This window comes from Perca flavescens, chromosome 19 (assembly GCF_004354835.1).
Source record: "Perca flavescens isolate YP-PL-M2 chromosome 19, PFLA_1.0, whole genome shotgun sequence".
Lineage (NCBI taxonomy): Eukaryota > Metazoa > Chordata > Actinopteri > Perciformes > Percidae > Perca > Perca flavescens.
In genome coordinates this window covers 19,963,955-19,983,503 of record NC_041349.1, presented here as the reverse complement: position 1 = coordinate 19,983,503, position 19,549 = coordinate 19,963,955, and the positions used below count along the sequence as shown (strand labels likewise).

Genomic DNA, 19,549 nt, shown 5'->3' with positions numbered 1-19,549 from the left:
CCAGCATGTATACATGCTGTTTATACAAAGTAGACAAAAATAGCTTTTTCCAAGGGGGAGCTTGCAGCATACAACATGATACTGAGTCATTTTGCATTTGATTGCATTGAATCCATTAATCACTCTCTGTTTGGACAGAATGCCAGAATGTTGTGTGAACCTTAAATGAAAGTTGTTTTTGGCGCATCATGTTAATCCCAAAATGAATTCTTAGCACAGACGTTTGTTGTATATAAAAGTGAGGAACTCCAACATGCCATGTTCACGATCTCATTGTGAAATTCCAAAGGTTTAGGAGTAAACTGCCTCATGTAATCAGATTTTGCCATGCACATGATTGTTTATTAAATGGGCTGCAGTGAAGTGTGCGAGTCAGAATGCAGAACATTCCCCAGTTTAAGTAGTGTATAGGAGTGTCAGTAGAGTGATAACAACAATAAAACAGTGCTAATCTCTAATATAATAGAAATCCACATGTACTTAAACATTCAATCATTATTACACTTTACTGCTCAAACTGCAGCTCCATATTAAATATTCTATGTAGTTCAATATAATATTTAAGCATTGCGCTCTAAGCATTCATGTCCTCAGTGCCCTCAATCATCTTCTGAATAAATTCTGCTGAACACTGATGAACAGTAATTGCTATCCATCTCAATATGTGTCATGACTTGGCAGTAAGTGTACAAATTCGAAAATGTGATTTTGAGTTTGCAGGAGACACATGCTCTAGAGATCCCAATGTCATGAATAATTCACAGCCACAAGAATAACGATGGCAGATAAAACTTTATGTGAGTAATTGCGTAAGTAGACTCATCAGCCTTAATAGTGTGTGTAGACTAAATTTCATCATTTTCTGCATCAAAATGATGCCGTGGCATATGAGAATAATAACAAGCACATCACCACCACTTTATATTTTTTTTATTTATTTTTTGCTCTTGCATATCTGAGCAACAATTGATGCCAGTTTGGCCACAATTGTGTGCAGATCTGAAAACGTGAGAATGTTTGTTCCACATTTTCTATCCGTGGGGGAGTTTTAATTCACACTCTCAACCCCCAGCATGCATGTATTCCTTCCACCTGACTGTGCTCTTTGGTCAGCCCTCTGTGCCTAAGTGACATTGGTCTGGGCATCTATTCATGGGCTCTATTTTCTAGGTGATTGACTCGTACGTCGTAATCCCCAAATGTTTCCCCTGTGTTTGAGGGAGGGTCTGCATTGTTGAAACCCCGGGAGTCCTGGCCGGTTGTATGTCTGTTATGCTGGGCATTAAGAGTGGTGGGAGGAGAGAGATACCACTAGAGCAGGATGGACCAGAGCTGCCAGGGCTGAGCAAGCCAGTCGGTTCTGTCCTATCAGTCTTCCAAACCAAGGATACAGTTTCCTGTGAGCGTTCACACTTTTGCTCACACAATCAAAATATCCATTAATTATATGATTATTAGTGCAATATTTAAGGTATTTTACCTTGAAACAAGGAGGAACAAGCCTTATGCTGTGTCTCAATTTGTATACATCCGTGAGTACACTTATATTTAGTACACTGTGTACACTTGTGCAGTGGGAAATTTCAATAGGGTTTTATTGTCTCAAATCACGCACGGCCGTTATGTACTGACCAGAAATTCTTTTCTTTCTCTTTCATTTCTTTTTAATGTCGGGCAGGGCATTACCGCCACCTATTGTCGCCTGTCAAAATAGACTGTATACAGGCTTTTTTTCTCACTATCTGACTACAGTATAGTGGTATGTTTTCACAAGTTTGAAAATATGTTGCTTCAGCTCCATAGCAAAGATGGCAACCGTTGAGATTGAGTAGTGTCCAGCGTTTCACACTCAATATTTTGACCGTTGCAGCATGCAGGCACTCGTAGTGCACTGCATTTGGGCATACTTTGTCAGTGTGAAACACACGATGTACTCAAAATAGCAAGTGTAAGTGCACAATTGAGACACAGCCTAAGATTCTACAGCTATTCCAGCGGTTCTGTGAGGCAATGCTTAATGTAAAATGCTAACCCTAGCATGGCAACATGTTCACAGTGATAATGCTAACAGGCTGATGTTAATTAGATATCATGTTTACCATGTTCATTATCGTAGTTCGGCATGCTTACATTTGATAAATAGCATACATAATGTAGCTGAAGTTGATGGGACTGTTATTAGTTTTGCAAGTATATTTGGTCATAAACCATGTTGACCTCATGGTGACACAACAAAAAATTAAGGGATCACCAAAGTCATTACAATTCATCCTTCAGGGGGACATGAATGTCTGTACTTAATTTCATGGCAATTCATCAAACAGTTGTTGAGACATTTTACTTAAAACCACATATCTATCTATAACATTGTGGGGGTGATAGAGGAAAGGTCATGGGATCACGAAAGTCAATAGGATTCATCCTCTGAGAACCAGGAATATCTGCGCTACATTTCATGGCAATCCATCTAATAGTTGTTATTTAATCTGGACCAAAGTGGTGGACCAACAGACATACCAACATTACCATGAAAACCCCTCTCTTGGCTGTGTTGCAATGAATCATAATCTCTTAAAATCAGCACTTGCCAGGCAAAATGAGTCAGACAGATAGAGAAATGTACAGACCATTACTAACTACTACTTCTGTTCTGTCAACAAGCCTATAGTGATGGATTCATGCTACACTTTCCCAACAAAACCAACCTATACAGTTAGCAATGGATGGTTTATTGTCCTTGTTGGCATTCAATGCAATGAAAAATAGTACAATGATAAATTCACATTCATAAATACATTTTTTGTAATAAAATGAAGATAATATAAGCCAAGCAGGCAAGCAGTATACATACTACAGTACCCATGACCAGTTTTTATTTGAACGAATAGTGAAGTATCTCAGGTTCACAAATGTGTGAAGTATGTACAATTTTAAAAACACGAAAGGAAGCAATGAGGAAGAGAGGTGATGCAACAGGCTGCCTGGAAGTAGAGCAAATAAAAAATATTCAATACCGCTTCTGTCTGCTTTAGCAACTGTAGTGGAGAGCTCAACGATCATGTGCCAGAAAGATCAGCCGAAGAAGAGGTAAACCTTATAGTTCTGAGTTTGTCTCTGCAGAGACAAGACTAAAAAACTGGTCACAGCTACATGTTATATAGTCTCATTGCCCCTCACACTGTCACTCCTTTGTTCATATCAGTTCATCCAGACAGGTCAGTTTACTCTAGTCAGGTCAGTGTACTCTGATTTGGTCACGGTGTATTGGATGATGAAATATTTTACTAATTTAAATGTTCCTTCCTCCGCACCTCACCCTATGATTTAACCAATTGTGCGTGCCCACATAGATTGTTTTTCAAAAGTGGGAACATCCTCTCCCTTGGCTGCTAGCTAATCAATTACAGGATGGTCCCATCCAATTTCAGTACCCCAGACTGTCCTTTGGGACTGTTCTGTTAACTTATCATTGTGCCAATCAAGAGAACATCTGCACGAAATAGAGTGTTATAGGTGGCCACAGACATTCAATGTTTTGAAATTAAATGTATTATACAACTGGTTATTAATTAATTAATTAAACACAAGATTGTTTTCAGCATTAATGTAGTAAGTTTTCACCACACAACCAAGCCAAATGAATTCATCTCTTTAATGAGCTCCCTTTCCCACTCATGAAGGAAATGAGCAATGCCATGAGCAATGGCAGCTATTCCATTATGCTTCATTGCGATTGGCTGCAGATAAGGACAACCACCCACATTAGCACGCAGGTAATTATTTGGATTTCTGCGAGCAGGTGGTGATGGAAGCAGGAAAGTCCGTGATCATACTCCAGCGTATCTCCAGACGCTCACCGGAAACCCCCATATATCTTCCCAACCATGTCATTACACTGATTATGCATGTCGTGGATAGCTATATTGGCCAAGGTGCTGGTGAAAATACTGTACTCTGCTCTGGGTTATGGCTTGTACCAGCATAGCTGTTTCACATGTTACTGAAAATCCAAAACTATAAGCAAGAAGATGTTGAAAATGCTTCATAGAGCTACAAGAGGAACCATGGAGCTGGGTGATAATCCTTTGTGGGTTCATCACTATGAGTGACCCCTCTTACATTACACAGGCTCATTCTACCATTGTTGATATCAAAATGTAATTCATGCAGCCTTAACCTATCCCAGTTTGTGATGAGTTTGGCCACCAAAAGCCAAAAAATGGTTGCTGTGACATGTTGGCAGATGTTGGCAGATGTACATACGTGACGAATCCATCTCTACCTTAATCATCTCATCTCCTTTCTCTCTCTCTGGGGCTGTTGCTGCCTTTGTATGGAGGTTTCAAGTCATCACAGATAAGAAACGTTTTCACACTGTTAATCAGATTGTCCTGACGATCTGCTCCCCTGCAACATGCATAGTTGCACGGTGTTTTCCTATGAGACATTCGCCTGAGATCTAATCCCCTCAAGCTCTCTACTCCACAGGACCGATGGGAGGTGACAGGCAGCGTTGGATGACTTACTACGGAAAGATTATGATTGCATGATGCAATGTTGGAGAAAGGCCAAGAGAGCTTACTGGCAAAATGTCCAAAGAAACTTCCTGTTGTCTTACAAGGTAATATCACATCAATATAACCTTGTAGTTTCAATTTCCATTTAAACTTGATTAACTCAGAGAAGGTTTGCTTGTGTTTGCTTTTCCCCCCCAGTAAAGCCTGCTTCATATTCATGCATTTAGGTAAAGTTAGGGAAACAGCGCTTTGCTCAAAGGCCCAACTCGATATCACAAATCAATAGACTTCTGCTGACATCCTTAAATGCTCAAAAAGATGCCAGCAAATGTAGATTATTGACAGACTATTGATAACAAAAAGAACACAAAAAACAATAGTTTTGTCTTTGTGGCAAAGAAAAAGGAAAACTTTAATTACCCAGAGATGTATGAAAATGGCTCCTTCAGGGCACCAGTCCTCCATCTTGCCTGCAGTCATTAATTAGATCTAATCAACACCGCAGGGAAAAGTTACTGTCAAGACTAATTAGCCAAAATGGAGCTTCTGTAATGGGGAACAAATGAACAACAACAGTTAACTGTAGCAGCCTGCTCCATGCTTTATGACTCATTCAGTCGCAGCGGGAGAGATTTTTTGGAGCAGCACCATCCAGAATTATATTAGCACTTGATTAGTGTTTTGAGGGAATGTCTGAATATTACACTAATAGGCTTTGAATGAGAACATTCTATTGAATAGAAAGAATTTTCAGATATATAGTTTGTCATCGTGCTGTAGTTTCTTTTTAAATTATTCACCAATTTGGACACACACACACACACACACACACACACACACACACACACACACACACACACACACACACACACACACAACACACATACACCTCTGCCAGGTTGCATATTGTAAGCCCAATGCAAGATTCCCCTCCAACCCCAGGCCTCAGAGGTCATGAGAAATGTTGGCTTAATCCTTTCTTCGTCCCAACACTGCTTCTGAGAGTCAAGGCAGGGAGTAAAAAAAAAAGGAGCCTTTGTTTCTCTCACAGCGCTGCGAACAAAAGGGTTTGGGATTGGGAAAAGCGTATACACACACCACCTGCAATTAAGAGCTTAGAGTTTGTCCTCTTAGCACAAAACCCTCGGCGACCGAGTGGAGGAGAGGAAACGTCAAGATTAGGTGGGAAGTGCTACGAGGGTATTAGAAAAAGTTGTGAGAATGAGGACGTTTGTCACAGAATATTACTTACAGGATGCTGGAGGACAGTCACCTTACACCCTGTGGAAGAGTAATTGTGGATGGATTTGAGAACTTGTGGCTATTGATGACAATTGAGCACTTTAACGACCTGGGTTGAAGGTTTGCACCACAGTCACACACATTATGAACAGGCCTCTGCTTGTTTGCCCATATGTTGGGTTAAGTCACTAATACGTGGACATCTGCTGAGGAAGAGAAGGTGTTAAGTTGTCATTAGACGCACAAAAGCATTGATGACTGTCAGCTGCACTGAAACAATCCATTTATCATACAGTTAAACGTCTGATACATTAGTGGAAGTGTCGGCCTCGCAATGGGAACCAGAAAGTCGTCTCTGTCGAAACAGTTGTCGACTGAACTTTACTGAAAATGCCAACTTCATTAAAACTAAATTGGGTCAAATGCACTGAGTGCAAATTAAAATCAGCCGAGGGAGATGAGATGTAATTAACATCTCTTCAATCAAGCTGGAGTGTTGGAATTATAGATTCATGTTTTACATTCATTGCTGAACTCCAAGGACCTTCTTTTGTGGTACAATATGACTTCTGCCATCTTAAAGGGCCATTTAAATACAGAAATACAGACAGGTCAACTACTTTTTGCAAACTTTTTGATGAGAATACGCTTGTCAGGGCAGACTAAATTTAATTCATATCAATTCTTATATGAATGCAATGAGAAAATGTAAGTGAACAGATTAGTTAGTAGTGAACAGATAGTAGAACAGGATTCTACTATATGATCTTATATGATAAGGTCAGTTGGTATCCTCCAACTGAACAATGTAATACTGGTATTTGCTGTATTTATTTAGAAAGCTCATGTTGGAAAATGGCCATCTTAGCTCTCATTTTGTTGCTCTAAAACTCTGCTCCGTAGCGAACTCATTGTAATAATTAGCTGATGCTTCAGGATCACTGTAGTTTACAGTTCATTTCAAACAGGGAATAGCAGTTGTGTGGTGTAACAGTAGCATTTAATGCTGTGAGTACCTACCAGGGGTGTTTTGTGGGTCTGCTCGGGGGGTGGCACTGCATGGCGCCTGGTCCCGGATCATTTATAAACCCACATAGGAGCCATGCTGGTAGCCCCGGAGCAGCTGAGGTCCTGTGGTGGGTGGCGCCTCCAGTCCCAGCAGAGGCTCTAGGATGTAGACCAAGAAAGACGTGTAATCCCGCTCTCAGAGCTGGGACTCATCGTCGATGCAGGAAAATAAATATGGAAGGGTGAATGAGGGAGATAAGGGGAAAGCTATTACCAAGAAGAAAGCCAACAATTAAGACCAGGATTTGTTTTTATATTATTTCACGATCTTAAAAGGTAGAATTTGTATATGGAATTCTGTAAAAGATTCAAACCACCAAACTATGCAGAAAAGACCTTACAAGAAAGTATCTCCTGCTGAATTGAAATCATTTTACTCTTATTATTGTGGTATTCTTCCAAAGGTTGAAGCTCTCAACCAAATGGACCTGCACACATTCCTTCATTTGACTGCATAAATCATCACATTATACACGCAGTACTGAAACTTCATTTGAGAAGATGTATTAACACCATTCACATTCTGCCTTACACTGGCACTCACAAAGTGCTTTAGGTCACTCTTTCCTAATTTGGATCAATTATCCCATTTCCCCTCTCTGAAACAGTGTTTCTCATTCAGCATAATGCGCCAGCTATTTGTCAACGCTGTGTCGTGTGCTCACTTCTTCACTATTCATGTACACTCGTGTCAGGGTGCTGAATGCTAGCTTTCTCTACTCTCTAAGGCTCATTTGAAATTCAAATATTGCCTCATTGCTGAGTCTCAATAATATTGACTTTCACATACTCTCCAGAGGCAGCAGGGATATATTTAGGACATGATTGTGTTTTTCCTTTACAGTATGTATGCATCTGGGGCGTTTCTGGACTCCAATCAGATGCTGCAGTCAATGCTAGGTTTTGGAAATCACTATCAAATTCCAGCCAAAGCTGATAGAAATTTAAGATTAAGTTATTGTTGTTATTAGAAAAAAATATCTTTTTGCTTATGAGACTGCTTTTATTTATTGGCAAACCTGTGATACTTAAGATGAAAAAGCCTATTACTGTTTCACTTTACTCAACATAACTTAAGTCCAAAAACTGCAACTCCTGAAAGGTTTAACCCAGATCTCAACATTTCATTTAGCAGTTTTAACAGTATGAACATTATCATCCCCATCAGTTTGCACACAAGTAAGTAAAGTGGACCCAGCAGCTGCTTCAGTGGTCCACTAGATGGAGTACTACATCACTGAAGAGTTTCTGTCACAGCAGCAGAGACATGTCTGCCGTATGTCACATCATCAAAGGTTTGATTATCAATAACAATGTCAGCTCAGAGTGTTTGCATGTATGCTATGGCTGAAGACTAAAACAAATTATAGTAATGGGACAATATTAGAAAAAACTTTCTTTCTCTTTCATCTTTTTTTGGTATTTTGTTCTTCTCATTTGGTTATATATTTTTTCCTTTTATCCATTTAAATGTCAATTTTAGAATGTTATAAAATATGTGCTTGTGCCATTCTGTGTGAATAGTGTCGAAAACAATCAAGTCACGAAAACAATCAAGAGAGATTGTCAGCTGTGAGGTTAATATGTCTTTACAGAAATCCTGTTCATTCTGGGAAAATATGGTTAATATGTTTATTTTAAACTGCAGTAACATCAAGATTAATTGTGTAATTGTCTGGATTATGCACTATTTCCCAGAACCCAAGGGGACGTCTATAAATTACTTGTTTTGTCTGATCAACAAATAATATTCATCTTACACTGATATGAAGCTCAAATGTGTTGTGTTTTTGCTTAAAGAATGACTCAAAGGTCCTGAAAACCTTCTTTCTCAATCTGTTCCTTTTTATGAGCAATAGAGTCCTTCATGGACATACAAAATATTCTTGAACTATTTTGGTTATTTCTCACGATAGATTGCTTTATTTGTGGGTTTGTTCTTACTTTTCGTAACTTTTCTTCACTGTTTTGAGGTGAGTGGGGCTCAGCTGGATGTCCCTCTGTGGACAGAAGACAGAGTGCAGCAATATGTGACTCAAAATCTAATGACAGTAATGGGATTGAAACCACACCCACACAGTCCCGGAGAGGCCGATTACACAAACAGTTTAACTGAATAAATAAAAGCTTATTTAGTCATGAATATTCAATGTTACAGTGACATACATTCTAGTTCTCACAGGCTTCAAATGATAAATTTATTATCAAATACATTTTGTACTGATATATATATATATACACACACACACACACACACACACACACACACACACACACACACACACACACACACACACATATATATATATATATATATATATGATGTTTCCCATGGGGTTGTTTTACTTACTACTATGAATGAAGACATGAAACCCTAATGTACACTGAAAAAGTGCCAGATGTGGTGAGTAGAGAGACCCCTGGGGCACAGCAATATGGAAAAAAAGGATCATTGAACTAATTATATTAAAAAACCTAGTCATTAGTAAAATTAGAGTCACATGAAAGTTTGACATCAAAGTGTAACACTGGCTCCAGAGACACAGAGATAATTCCCTACAGGCTGCACATCATGCACATCATCATAATCAACATGGTGGAGGTGGTTGAGGATGGGAGGGCAGGGTGTGGTTTTTCTGTCGATAAATGTTTGTCTGTCTTAATCTCATTATGGTATCACTTGATCACAGTCTATAGTACAAATTGTACCTGGTGAGCTCTATAAAGAGTCAAAGTACAAACTGTCTTTATTGAAAGCAGTAAAAGGGATTATGGGTTGGGAGACACAGCTGTAATCATACACTATCATTACTTTTTTAATGACATTTACACTCTGAGATACATTGCAAAACATCCCATTTATGTTAGGTAATTGTATGTTATTGTCATTCCGACAACTGTAGTCAAATTAAAGAAGCCTCCTAGGGACAACCTAACTAAACAATTTCAATGGTTACCCATTTATATTGTAGTGCCACCCAGAACATCATGACTATTATTTCTATGTCTACGTTACCAAACATTGAAAGCTCATTAAATGCTGTGTATATGTCCTGTTCAATTACATATCAGATTTACCTGTGTCATCCCCAAACTGCTCGTCTGCTAAAGCTGTTATATAAAATGGAAGTGGAGTCTTGTGGTGACTGAAAGACTTTGTGAGGCGTAAACAATGTATTCAGTATTCTCTCAGTGTCCATAATCCAACAGTCCAGCTCCGAGTACACAGCTTTTCCTCTCAGGAATGCAACTACAGTGCCCTATTGTCCAAAGACACAGGCCGAATGACAACTACATTGGTACTTTAACAGACAATGTCAGTGTTGTAATTGTATCTCATTTCATCAAAACAAACATTTGTTTGGATGTATGGACCTTTTTCCCAGCAGACATTTTAGGCTCGTTTGAGATGAGCCAGGTTTGCGCAGAATCGATCACCGGCGATCGCCGCCCAATGCTTGCCGGTTAGATTTGTGTCTGACTTGATCCCGACTTGCTCTGACGTCATGCACACGTGGGCAACGATAACCTCACGAGATCAAGGCGGCCGCAGGTTTGAGACGCAGGCATGCAGCCAAGGGGGTAAGCTTCGCTTCAGAACGCGAACCTCCGATGGCGCCATTTTGTTGCTACGAAGCGATCACCTCTTGTTAGCATTCCACTGACCGCCATTTTTTTTTTACGTCACTTGACTGCAAATAACTTTACATCTGAAGCGTTTAAAGACTCTATTTGTCCATTGTTTATTTATAAAGAAACACGACAATGTATAAAAGGCTCCATTACCTTGTACCTCACGTTATAGCTCCGTAGCAGACGTTTTTGTAAAAATAAGCTAACGATTGTGTCATAACCAAGTGACTTACTGTCGCACAGTAGAGGAATTACCGTATAGTACAGGAGAAGCTTGCAGGCAGTTTCGACTTACATTAGCTGTTTAGGTTTAATTACTAATGTTAACTAGCATGTTAGTTAGCAATAATTAGCCTGTGCCTATGTTATCTCCTTACATATACCTACACTCTCCGTCTCTGTAAGATTGGAAATGATTGAGATTTCTCTTGTCACAGCTACCAGAAGACTTACAACTTTCAGACACGGTCTCACACTGGTCTCCGTCCAGAGCAACGGGGTCTATTGGTCCATTGTATATATGTCAATGCATGCAGCGCAGTGGCTTTTCACCATTGACATATATATAATGGACCAATAGACCCCGTTGCTCTGGACGGAGACCAGTGAAGGCTATTAGAAGCACTTTTCCGGTGATCTCTTGCTTTACTGCGCAGCCTCCAACTGACAGAGACAACGTAAATGTGGCGTGAGCAACGTGTCTGAAAGTTGTAAGTCTTCTGGTAGCTGTGCCAAGAGAAATCTCAATCATTTCAATCTTACAGAGACGGAGAGCGAGGTATATGTAAGGAGATAACATAAGCACAGGCTAATTATTGCTAGCTAACATGCTAGTTAACTTTAGTAATTAAACCTAAACAGCTAATGTGTCGAAACTGCCATGAAGTTTTCTCCTGTACTATACGGTAATTCCTCTACTGTGCGACAGTAAGTCATTTTTGTTATGACACAATCGTTAGCTTTTTTTTTTTACAAAACGCCTGCTATGGAGCCATAACGTGAGGTACAAGGTAATGGAGCCTTTTTATACATTGTCGTTTCTTTATAAATAAACAATGGACAAACAGAGTCTTTAAACGCTTTCAGATGTAAAGTTATTCGCTGTCAAGGAAAAAAAAAAAAATGGCGGTCAGTGGAATGCTAACAAGAGGTGATACCTTTGTAGCAACAAAATGGCGCCATTGGAGGTTCGAGTTCTGAAGTGAAGCTTACCCCCTTGCTTTTCACCGACTGCAAAACCCAGGCGGACCCAGGGCATGCTGGGAAACGTCTGCCTCTCAGCTGATCTAACCAAGGGGGTAAGCGAGCATCAGAAAAACGTACCTCCTATGGGGAGGTCCATAGGCTAACAAGCCATCACCTCCTGATAGCATTTCATTGACTGCCATTCATTTTGCCGTCACTTTGACAGTGAATAACTTTACATCTGAAGCGTTTAAAGACTCTATTTGTCCATTGTTTATTTCTAAATCTATCTCACGTATGTAGCAGACGTTTTTGTAAAAATAGGCTAACGATTGCGTCATAACTACGCGACTTTCTGTCGCACACTAGATAAATTACCGTATAGTCAGGAGAAGCGCGCAGGCAATCGGGGGAGACATACAGTCAAAATAATATAAATATATATATATATATTTTTTTTATTTTTATTTTTTTTATTATTTCTCTTGTGACGATTGTGTCGTAGAAAGTCTTTCAATTCCAACTGTGGCAAATAATTAATATGCAATCAAATTTAATTTGCAGAACAAAATTGCAGTTTTGAGTGCTTTGCATTGATCAGCTGCTGGTAGATCTGGATTGCCAGGTCACTGATCACCTGTCTGTACTCTGCCAGGTCAAAGTTGGACAGAGTGTGTTCATTCTGCCTCTGTGTGTTGTGCTTCATGACACACGGACACAGGCAGACACAGGGTTACAAAAAATAAATAGACTAAAGACATGTATAGGAACTAATCTGTCTCTTTATGTCCAACAACTCTAGTAAAACACTTTGATATTGTATATGAATGTCAGCTTTTCTACTTTATATCACTAGTAACACCATAAGCAATGAAGACAATGGTGATTTTTTTTTTTAAATAATACAAAAAAAACAATCTCCAGTTAATTCAAACTTTACTGTTGTGTTTAAATGTTCTGTCCAACGGTTGGTAGATTTTTATTTCCCAAGAAAAACACAATCACATTAACTAAATTACCCAGATGTCTAACAAACCCTATTTATGAATGTGTACATATTTGAGTGACACAGTTTCTATGGTGATATGCATTGTGTCAGTCTCACCTCGTCGCCGCTGTATTGTTTCAGACAGTGTAAGAAGCGGGAGGTGTTAGACAGCCAGAAGGAGACCGCCTCAAAGTCGTCTCCTCGTTTCTGACAGGAAGAGGGAGAACAAATTGGAGTCATACTGTAACTGTATCAGACCCTCTTCAAGTCAAACATCTTCCGAACTGCTGAAAAGCATAATTTAAAGGTTCAGTTGGGCCAAATTACAACATATCTCTGCACTTACCTGAAAACTTTACACACACACACACACACACACACACACACACACACACACACACACACACACACACACACACACACACACACACACACACACACACCTTGAGGATGTTCTTAATACTGTTGATGGTTGAGGTGAGCAGGGTGCAGACCTTCTGGTCATCGTTGACGTAGTCTGCATGTCTCAGACACATGAACAGGATGTAGGCTGGCAGACCTGGGATCAGATTCACGGCTACACCTTGAGGCTCCAGCTCTGGAGAGACAAGAGGAGGAATGAGTTCAGTGATGGACATTAGAAGAGAAGTTTCTGCAGTCTTACAAAGAGTCATTTTGTACTGATGGATTTTAGACTTCAGACTGTAGAAACTGTGTTATGATTTATTTTTAAAACAACCTTGTACTTTTCATTGAGAAATCAGAATCAGCCAAGTACGTTTTTTGCACATACAAGGAATTTGTCATGGTGTTGTTGGTGCATGTCACACATTCTCAAATATAAACGAATATTAACAATATAAGTATAAACATATACACACAGTATGTATTAATAACGATAAAATAAATGTAAATAAACAATAAAATAAGTTAAACAGTAGTAAAAAGGAATGCTACAGCAGAGTAGGTACAGTGGCATGTAGAGCCAGAGGTGGGGTGTGGAGAGAGTCAGGGTGGGTTCCGGGCCTTGTTGGTAAGGCTAGTGGCGGAGGGGAAAAAACGGTTTATGTGGCGTGTGGTTTTGGTCCTGATGGACCTCAGCCTCCTGCCAAAGGGGAGTGGCTCAAAGAGTTTGTGGCCGGGGTGGGAGGGGTCAGCTACAATCTTTCCAGCACGCATAAGAGTCCTGGTGGCGTATAGGTCCTGGAGCGGCGGCAGATTGAAGCCAATCACCTTCTCTGCAGACCGAATGACACGCTGCAGTCTGCCCTTGTCCTTGGCAGTGGCAGCAGCATACCAGATGGTGATGGAGGATGTGAGGATGGACTCAATGATGTGTAGATGTGCTGTGTAGAAGTGCACCATCATTGTCTTTGGCAGGTTGAATTTCTTCAGCTGCCGCAGGAAGTACATCCTCTGTTCTGCTTTCTTGACAATGGAGCTGATGTTCAGCTCTCACTTGACGTTTTAGGAGATGATAGTTCCCAGGAAGCGGAAAGACTCCACAGTGTCAATTGTGGAGCCACAGAGGGTGATGGGGGCAGGTGAGGCTGGGTTCTTCCTGAAGTCCACAACCATCTCCAATGGGATTGAGACATTGTAAAGTTATCTTAAAAAGTAGAACATTTCCAAGTTAGTTTGTCAAAATGCAGCCATAGAAGGACCTTAAATAATCTCTTTAAAGTTAATAGATTTTTTTTACTTACTCTTCATAATTAGCTCTTACCAAGGATGAGGTTCTTGACCAGTTTGAGCTCATCCTCCTTGTACTCCAGCATCCCTTGGAAATCTTTCTCCCTGTGGGGAATGTGGACAGGGTGAATGGGCTTGTCCACCATCTGTCCTGGAGACGTCTGTCCCTCAGTTTGACCCGCTGAGAGATACACAAGACATGACAGTCAGGCAATGTCCTGTACTGTAGCACTCAAACACACATACAGGTCCCTATCTTGCACCCGGCGCAGCGCAAAGCCTGACGCAAGTGTCTCTGCTAGACGCAGTTGTTAATTTCCCAAATAGCAAATGCACCTGCGCCCATCTTTGCGCCCATGGGCGTGCTGGTCTTACAGGGAGGTGTGTTCAGGTGCATTCTTGGCGTATTGCTATCTTGAGGCAGCGGAAAGTGATCGCACCATTGACCAACAAAAACCTGGTCTAAAGTCAATAGCGCAGCATTTCATTGTTATTTTAACAGCAATTTTATAAAATGCGCCTTAGCTTATGCACAGCACACACACACTATGTTTGTTACACACACACACACACAGGGAAGCGCAGCAGCACACAAACATGCAAAAGATTACAAATAAAAACATGACAGTGCAAATCCGCCATCATAATAGCAATGTGCCAAGGTACAAACGCGCCTGGCTTTTAAAGGGAATGGGAGATGACACTCTGATTGGTTTATTGCGTGTTAGGTCCAAAACACACCTATGAATTTGACTTGTCATAGGAAAAGCACAGCTGAAACTGATGACCTTAACAATGGCTCAATTCCCTCAAGTGTCCCAGTAAGCTATTTCAGTGAGTCAGCATGCACAATACCAGGACCTCTCCTAAGTGAAATGCAGCCATCATTAATGTTTTTTTTCCTACTATGACATGTCAACATGTCTGCCATGAAAAAGGTCTATTGTCTACCTTTCCAGGCATCCATTTGTTTCCATATTTCTGTACAAAATGAAAATCTAGTCTTGATCTTGGAAGTAGTCATTTGAAAAAACTTCCCTAACTCAAGGTCTACTTACTAGCTTTTCCCAGACTTTTAACCACATGGTCTTCATCAGAAGACTGAGCATGCTCAGGCCAAGAATGAGCTTTCATGCTTAAAGGAATATTGGGAAATACTCCCAGACTCTTCGCTCTCGTGCCATGGGACTAGCTGTTTCTCACTGTTTCCAGTATTCATGCTAAGCTAAGCTAACCAACTGCTGGCTCCAGCTTCATATTTCTGTACACACATGAGAATTGTATCAATCTGCTCATTTGTATATGTGTGTATTTCCCAAAATGTCAAACTATTGCTTCAAGAAGTGTTGAAGTGTTGAAGTTGAAATTAGAATAGCTTCTGAGATTGCATGTCAACAGATCCATCTCCATGACTACTGAGCAAACTCTTTCCACTGATACCAGACCATATGATAGTATGGTTGAAAGCTCCAGAAAAAGCAGACCTTAGGATGGGATGGTTTTGTCAAAATAAAAAAAAACATTTGTGATTAAACTATATATCCATGCAACAATAAGGTAACTAACAAAAATGAATGCAGGCTTGAGGTTCCCAGATATATGGATCAAACATAAGCACATTTCAAGAGTCTGCTAGTTGATTTGCATACCCACACAGACCCAATCAAAATGTTTAAAATGTTTAAGGTGTTACAAATTTGCAAACACGCTGTTATAGTCCAATTTTCTATTCTAGACAAATGTAAAGTTTCCAGTCTTACTATTTCTTTCTGCTGAGCCACTATTCTTTGTAAGCATGCCAGCTCAAGTTGTCAGCGTCAAATAGAAAGTCCTTTACGGCTCATTTTCATGCCAGGCACAAACAGGGCGACAGAGAAAAGATTGAGGAACAGAAAGGGGTTCAGTTGACTGGCTGCCATTGGCAGCCATACAAATGGCCCACTCTTTTTTTTTTCTCTCCTGCAGAACAGTATGACAGTGTTTAACTGTGCCAGACTCAGTGAGAGAAGTTGCCCTCCAGTTATTTATTAGTGTATCCTCGAAGTCGTGCAGGACTCGCCCTACATTTGACACAGTCTTTAAATGGCCACATCAGCAGACAGATAATCAGTGAGATAAAGAAGAGCATATTCCATGCCAGCTCAGGGAGGGTGGGGGTGATAGGGAGAAGGGAGGGGGGTATATAAATGGAGGCCAATGGGCATTCACAATCCCACGGTCTGCTAGTGCTTCATCACCAGCTGCCTTCAACCCACAGCGAGCCTGCAGCCATGACGTTCAACGGAACCTGGAAGGTTGACCGCAGCGATAACTATGTCAAGTTCATGGAGCAAATGGGTGAGTGTGTGAGAGCCTGTGTGTATAGATAACACTGATCAGGTCACTGAAGTCATGTTGTACTTCAGCTCTGTTTTTCTGCTGTGGCTGGCCTTCTGATCTAGTTTATGAGAGCAATGCATGTAACTGTATTATTTGTTTCCATATAGTTTGACATTGCTGTGTGGGTTATTAGACAATGCAGTGAGGTGTTGATAAGCAGAAGGTGCTACCCACAATAATAGCAGTAGCTAAATTAAGCTTTTTCTTTGGACTTGGACACACTTGGAAAGCAGACTAGTGAAAGCTTCAACTACAAGCAGAGTCTGAGTGCAGATAAATTGCCTATTTACGAATTTGCATTCAGTACATAATACATGTCTCAATTCTTTTCTGTTTAAGGTGTTAATGTCTTGAAGCGAAAGCTGGCAGAGCACGACAACCTGAAGCTCACCATCGAGCAGACCGGGGACAAGTTTCACATCAAAGAGTCCAGCACCTTCTGCACCAAAGAGATCGACTTCACCCTGGGCGTCCTGTTCGACTACAGCCTGGCCGATGGCACTGAAGTCTCAGTGAGTGCTTCAGACATTATTAAACCAACAGCAGCTGGTCCAGGTGCTGATTCATCATTTCACTGCAACATGGAATGGTTTGCTTTAGGCAAATATGAGTTCTTTTTTAAAGATTGATACAGTAGATTATTCGCCAAAGGGGAAAGTGCAAAACAAGCCAACTAAAGCCAATGGAAAGGTTCCAGTTAATAATTACTCTACAGTGGATATGTAGTGATAGCAGCTGATAGGATATTCAGCAATATAGTTGCTGGAATGAGGGTTAACTGAATATGAAAAAAAAAACATACAAACTCAATATATACATAAATTTAACACAACATAAGGAGAGCATCTATCACCAAGTGCATATTTTCAACCAGGGTACGTGGGAGATGGAGGGTGACATGCTGAAAGGCAAATTCACCAGGAAAGACAACAGCAAGGTCCTGACCACCACCAGAGCTCTGGTGGGAGGAGAGCTCATACAGGTCAGGGGGCCCACATGTATTTCATCAATAATATGCAATATGTTCATTTGTTTTCTTTCCATAATTGTCTATGCATAGACTAAATCACCTCTCTCTTTTTTTCACCCCCCACGGGCAGAGTTACAACTATGAGGGAGTGGATGCTAAGAGGTTTTTCAAGAAGCAGTAACCTGGAGTCTGAAGTTCACATTTTATTTTTTATATAGATCACACAATGTAGATCTGTTTTTATTTTTCTAACAATAAGACATGACAAAGTCAAGTATATTCTACATCATATACCTCCAAAAAGCACTTTTACAAAAAGATTTTTAAAAGTATAGTTGACCACAGCATTGCACTGTAAATGTAAAATGTGCTGAAACCTTAAAAGGTGTTTAACAGTCAAATAAACTGGTAAAATGGGTTCAAAATATACCTAAATTTTAATTAAAGGCAGGTGCAACAAAATACGATAATTCACTGAAAATTTCAGTTTGAGAGAGGACGACAGCTGAAAGACAGTATAACGGGTACTGTAAACAACACAAGAAGCCAATACAGAGTCCAAACCAACTAAACATCCATCACCATGTCAGTGTAATGTGCCTTAGAAAAAATCTCAGCAACCAGTGTCCCAGAAATGTTTAGGACTATTGTGGCATCTAGCCTTGCAGATAGCTTTTTTTTTTTTTCTTTGTCCAGATTTCGAGATATTTGTCGCTGAGATTTATATTTCCACTCTTCTACAAAAAATGGGGAATGGAATTCCGTTTGTAATTCTCCCTTAAAACAAATTCAAACCCATCAGAAACAATGTCCCAGTTACTCATGATAATCCACAGAACATGAACAGTTTTCAGAGGGACTACTTCATTGGTACAACGTAGTTCCAATGTAAGCTGCTCATGTGTTAATGGATTATCCAAGGTAACGGGTCCATTGTTTCTGGTAATATGCTACTGTTTTATAATGTCATTTTCAATGGTTTGAGCAATGCCAATGAAAACTCTTCAACCTCCATGGTAATAAGCATAAGTCTTAAACATGAATACCTCAAAATGTGGTGAGTGAGACACTGTTTTTTTGTAATTTGGGAGGACTTACACTTTAAATGTCACCAACAGTAGAGATGGAGCGCAGTTTACTTAAACTTCACCTTGCTGTTAGCTGCATCAAAACAACAGCATTTAGTCACACACCGGTCTGCATCATTCTGATGGAAGGCAGCACAATAATGATCCACCACAACATGACGTATATTGGTTAATTTGCACTAATGGTTCTTATATATTATATAGTCTGTAACAATAAAGCAGTTGTCATGTGTCACTTAAGTATTGGTGTATTGGTCTTTTTTTAAGTTTTAATGAATGAATGAATTATGAGAGCCTGTTGCTCCAAAAGTCTACAAAAATAATCGCTGTCTTGGATTCTGAGGAAATGTCACATTACCTCAGCATTTCAGACTCTGCTTTAAAGTCTCTCCTACATAGCATGACTGCAGCCGCTCACATGATGACAGCAGGGTCTTGTGCTGTCATGTGCTGGCCTTTGGGTGCTATCCTCAGCAGTGGGTCTGAACAGATGAACAGAAAAACACACCAGGGAAATGAGGTTTCCTCACATGATGAGGAAAGTAAGTGTATATATATGCAGTGAGCCTCTCTGAACACAAGAGGGCAACCTGTGCCTACTTTTACTTTTGAGTTGAACCACTACTGTAGATACTTCAGCACAGCATGAAAGTTACAAAATATAATTTAAAATGTAACTTTTGGACTAGTACCAAGAAGTTTTAGGACGACAAATACATAAAGATACTGCTTGATGGAGAGACTTTGCTGCATGGCTAAATCTTGAGATACCAGGGTTTGGAGTAAT

At 40.1% G+C, this 19,549-nt stretch overlaps 1 protein-coding gene across 1 annotated transcript; it reads left to right on the top strand.

Annotated features, from left to right (window-relative positions):
* The first annotated feature begins 16,568 nt into the window (after nt 1-16,568).
* LOC114545899 (fatty acid-binding protein, intestinal) lies at nt 16,569-17,874 on the top strand. Its single transcript, XM_028564477.1, has 4 exons — nt 16,569-16,662; nt 17,044-17,216; nt 17,579-17,686; nt 17,805-17,874. Exons 1-4 carry the CDS (start codon nt 16,596-16,598, stop codon nt 17,853-17,855), a joined length of 399 nt encoding a protein of 132 aa, XP_028420278.1. The 5' UTR covers nt 16,569-16,595; the 3' UTR covers nt 17,856-17,874.
* Nucleotides 17,875-19,549: the final 1,675 nt, after the last annotated feature.

Bases quoted from the DNA above. Each gene is read 5' to 3' on its own strand.
- LOC114545899 (XM_028564477.1), top strand. From the start codon at position 16,596: ATGACGTTCAACGGAACCTGGAAGGTTGACCGCAGCGATAACTATGTC. The intron at 16,663-17,043 runs GTGAGTGTGTGA...TTTCTGTTTAAG, and splicing joins CAAGTTCATGGAGCAAATGG to GTGTTAATGTCTTGAAGCGA. The intron at 17,687-17,804 runs GTCAGGGGGCCC...CCCCACGGGCAG, and splicing joins TGGGAGGAGAGCTCATACAG to AGTTACAACTATGAGGGAGT.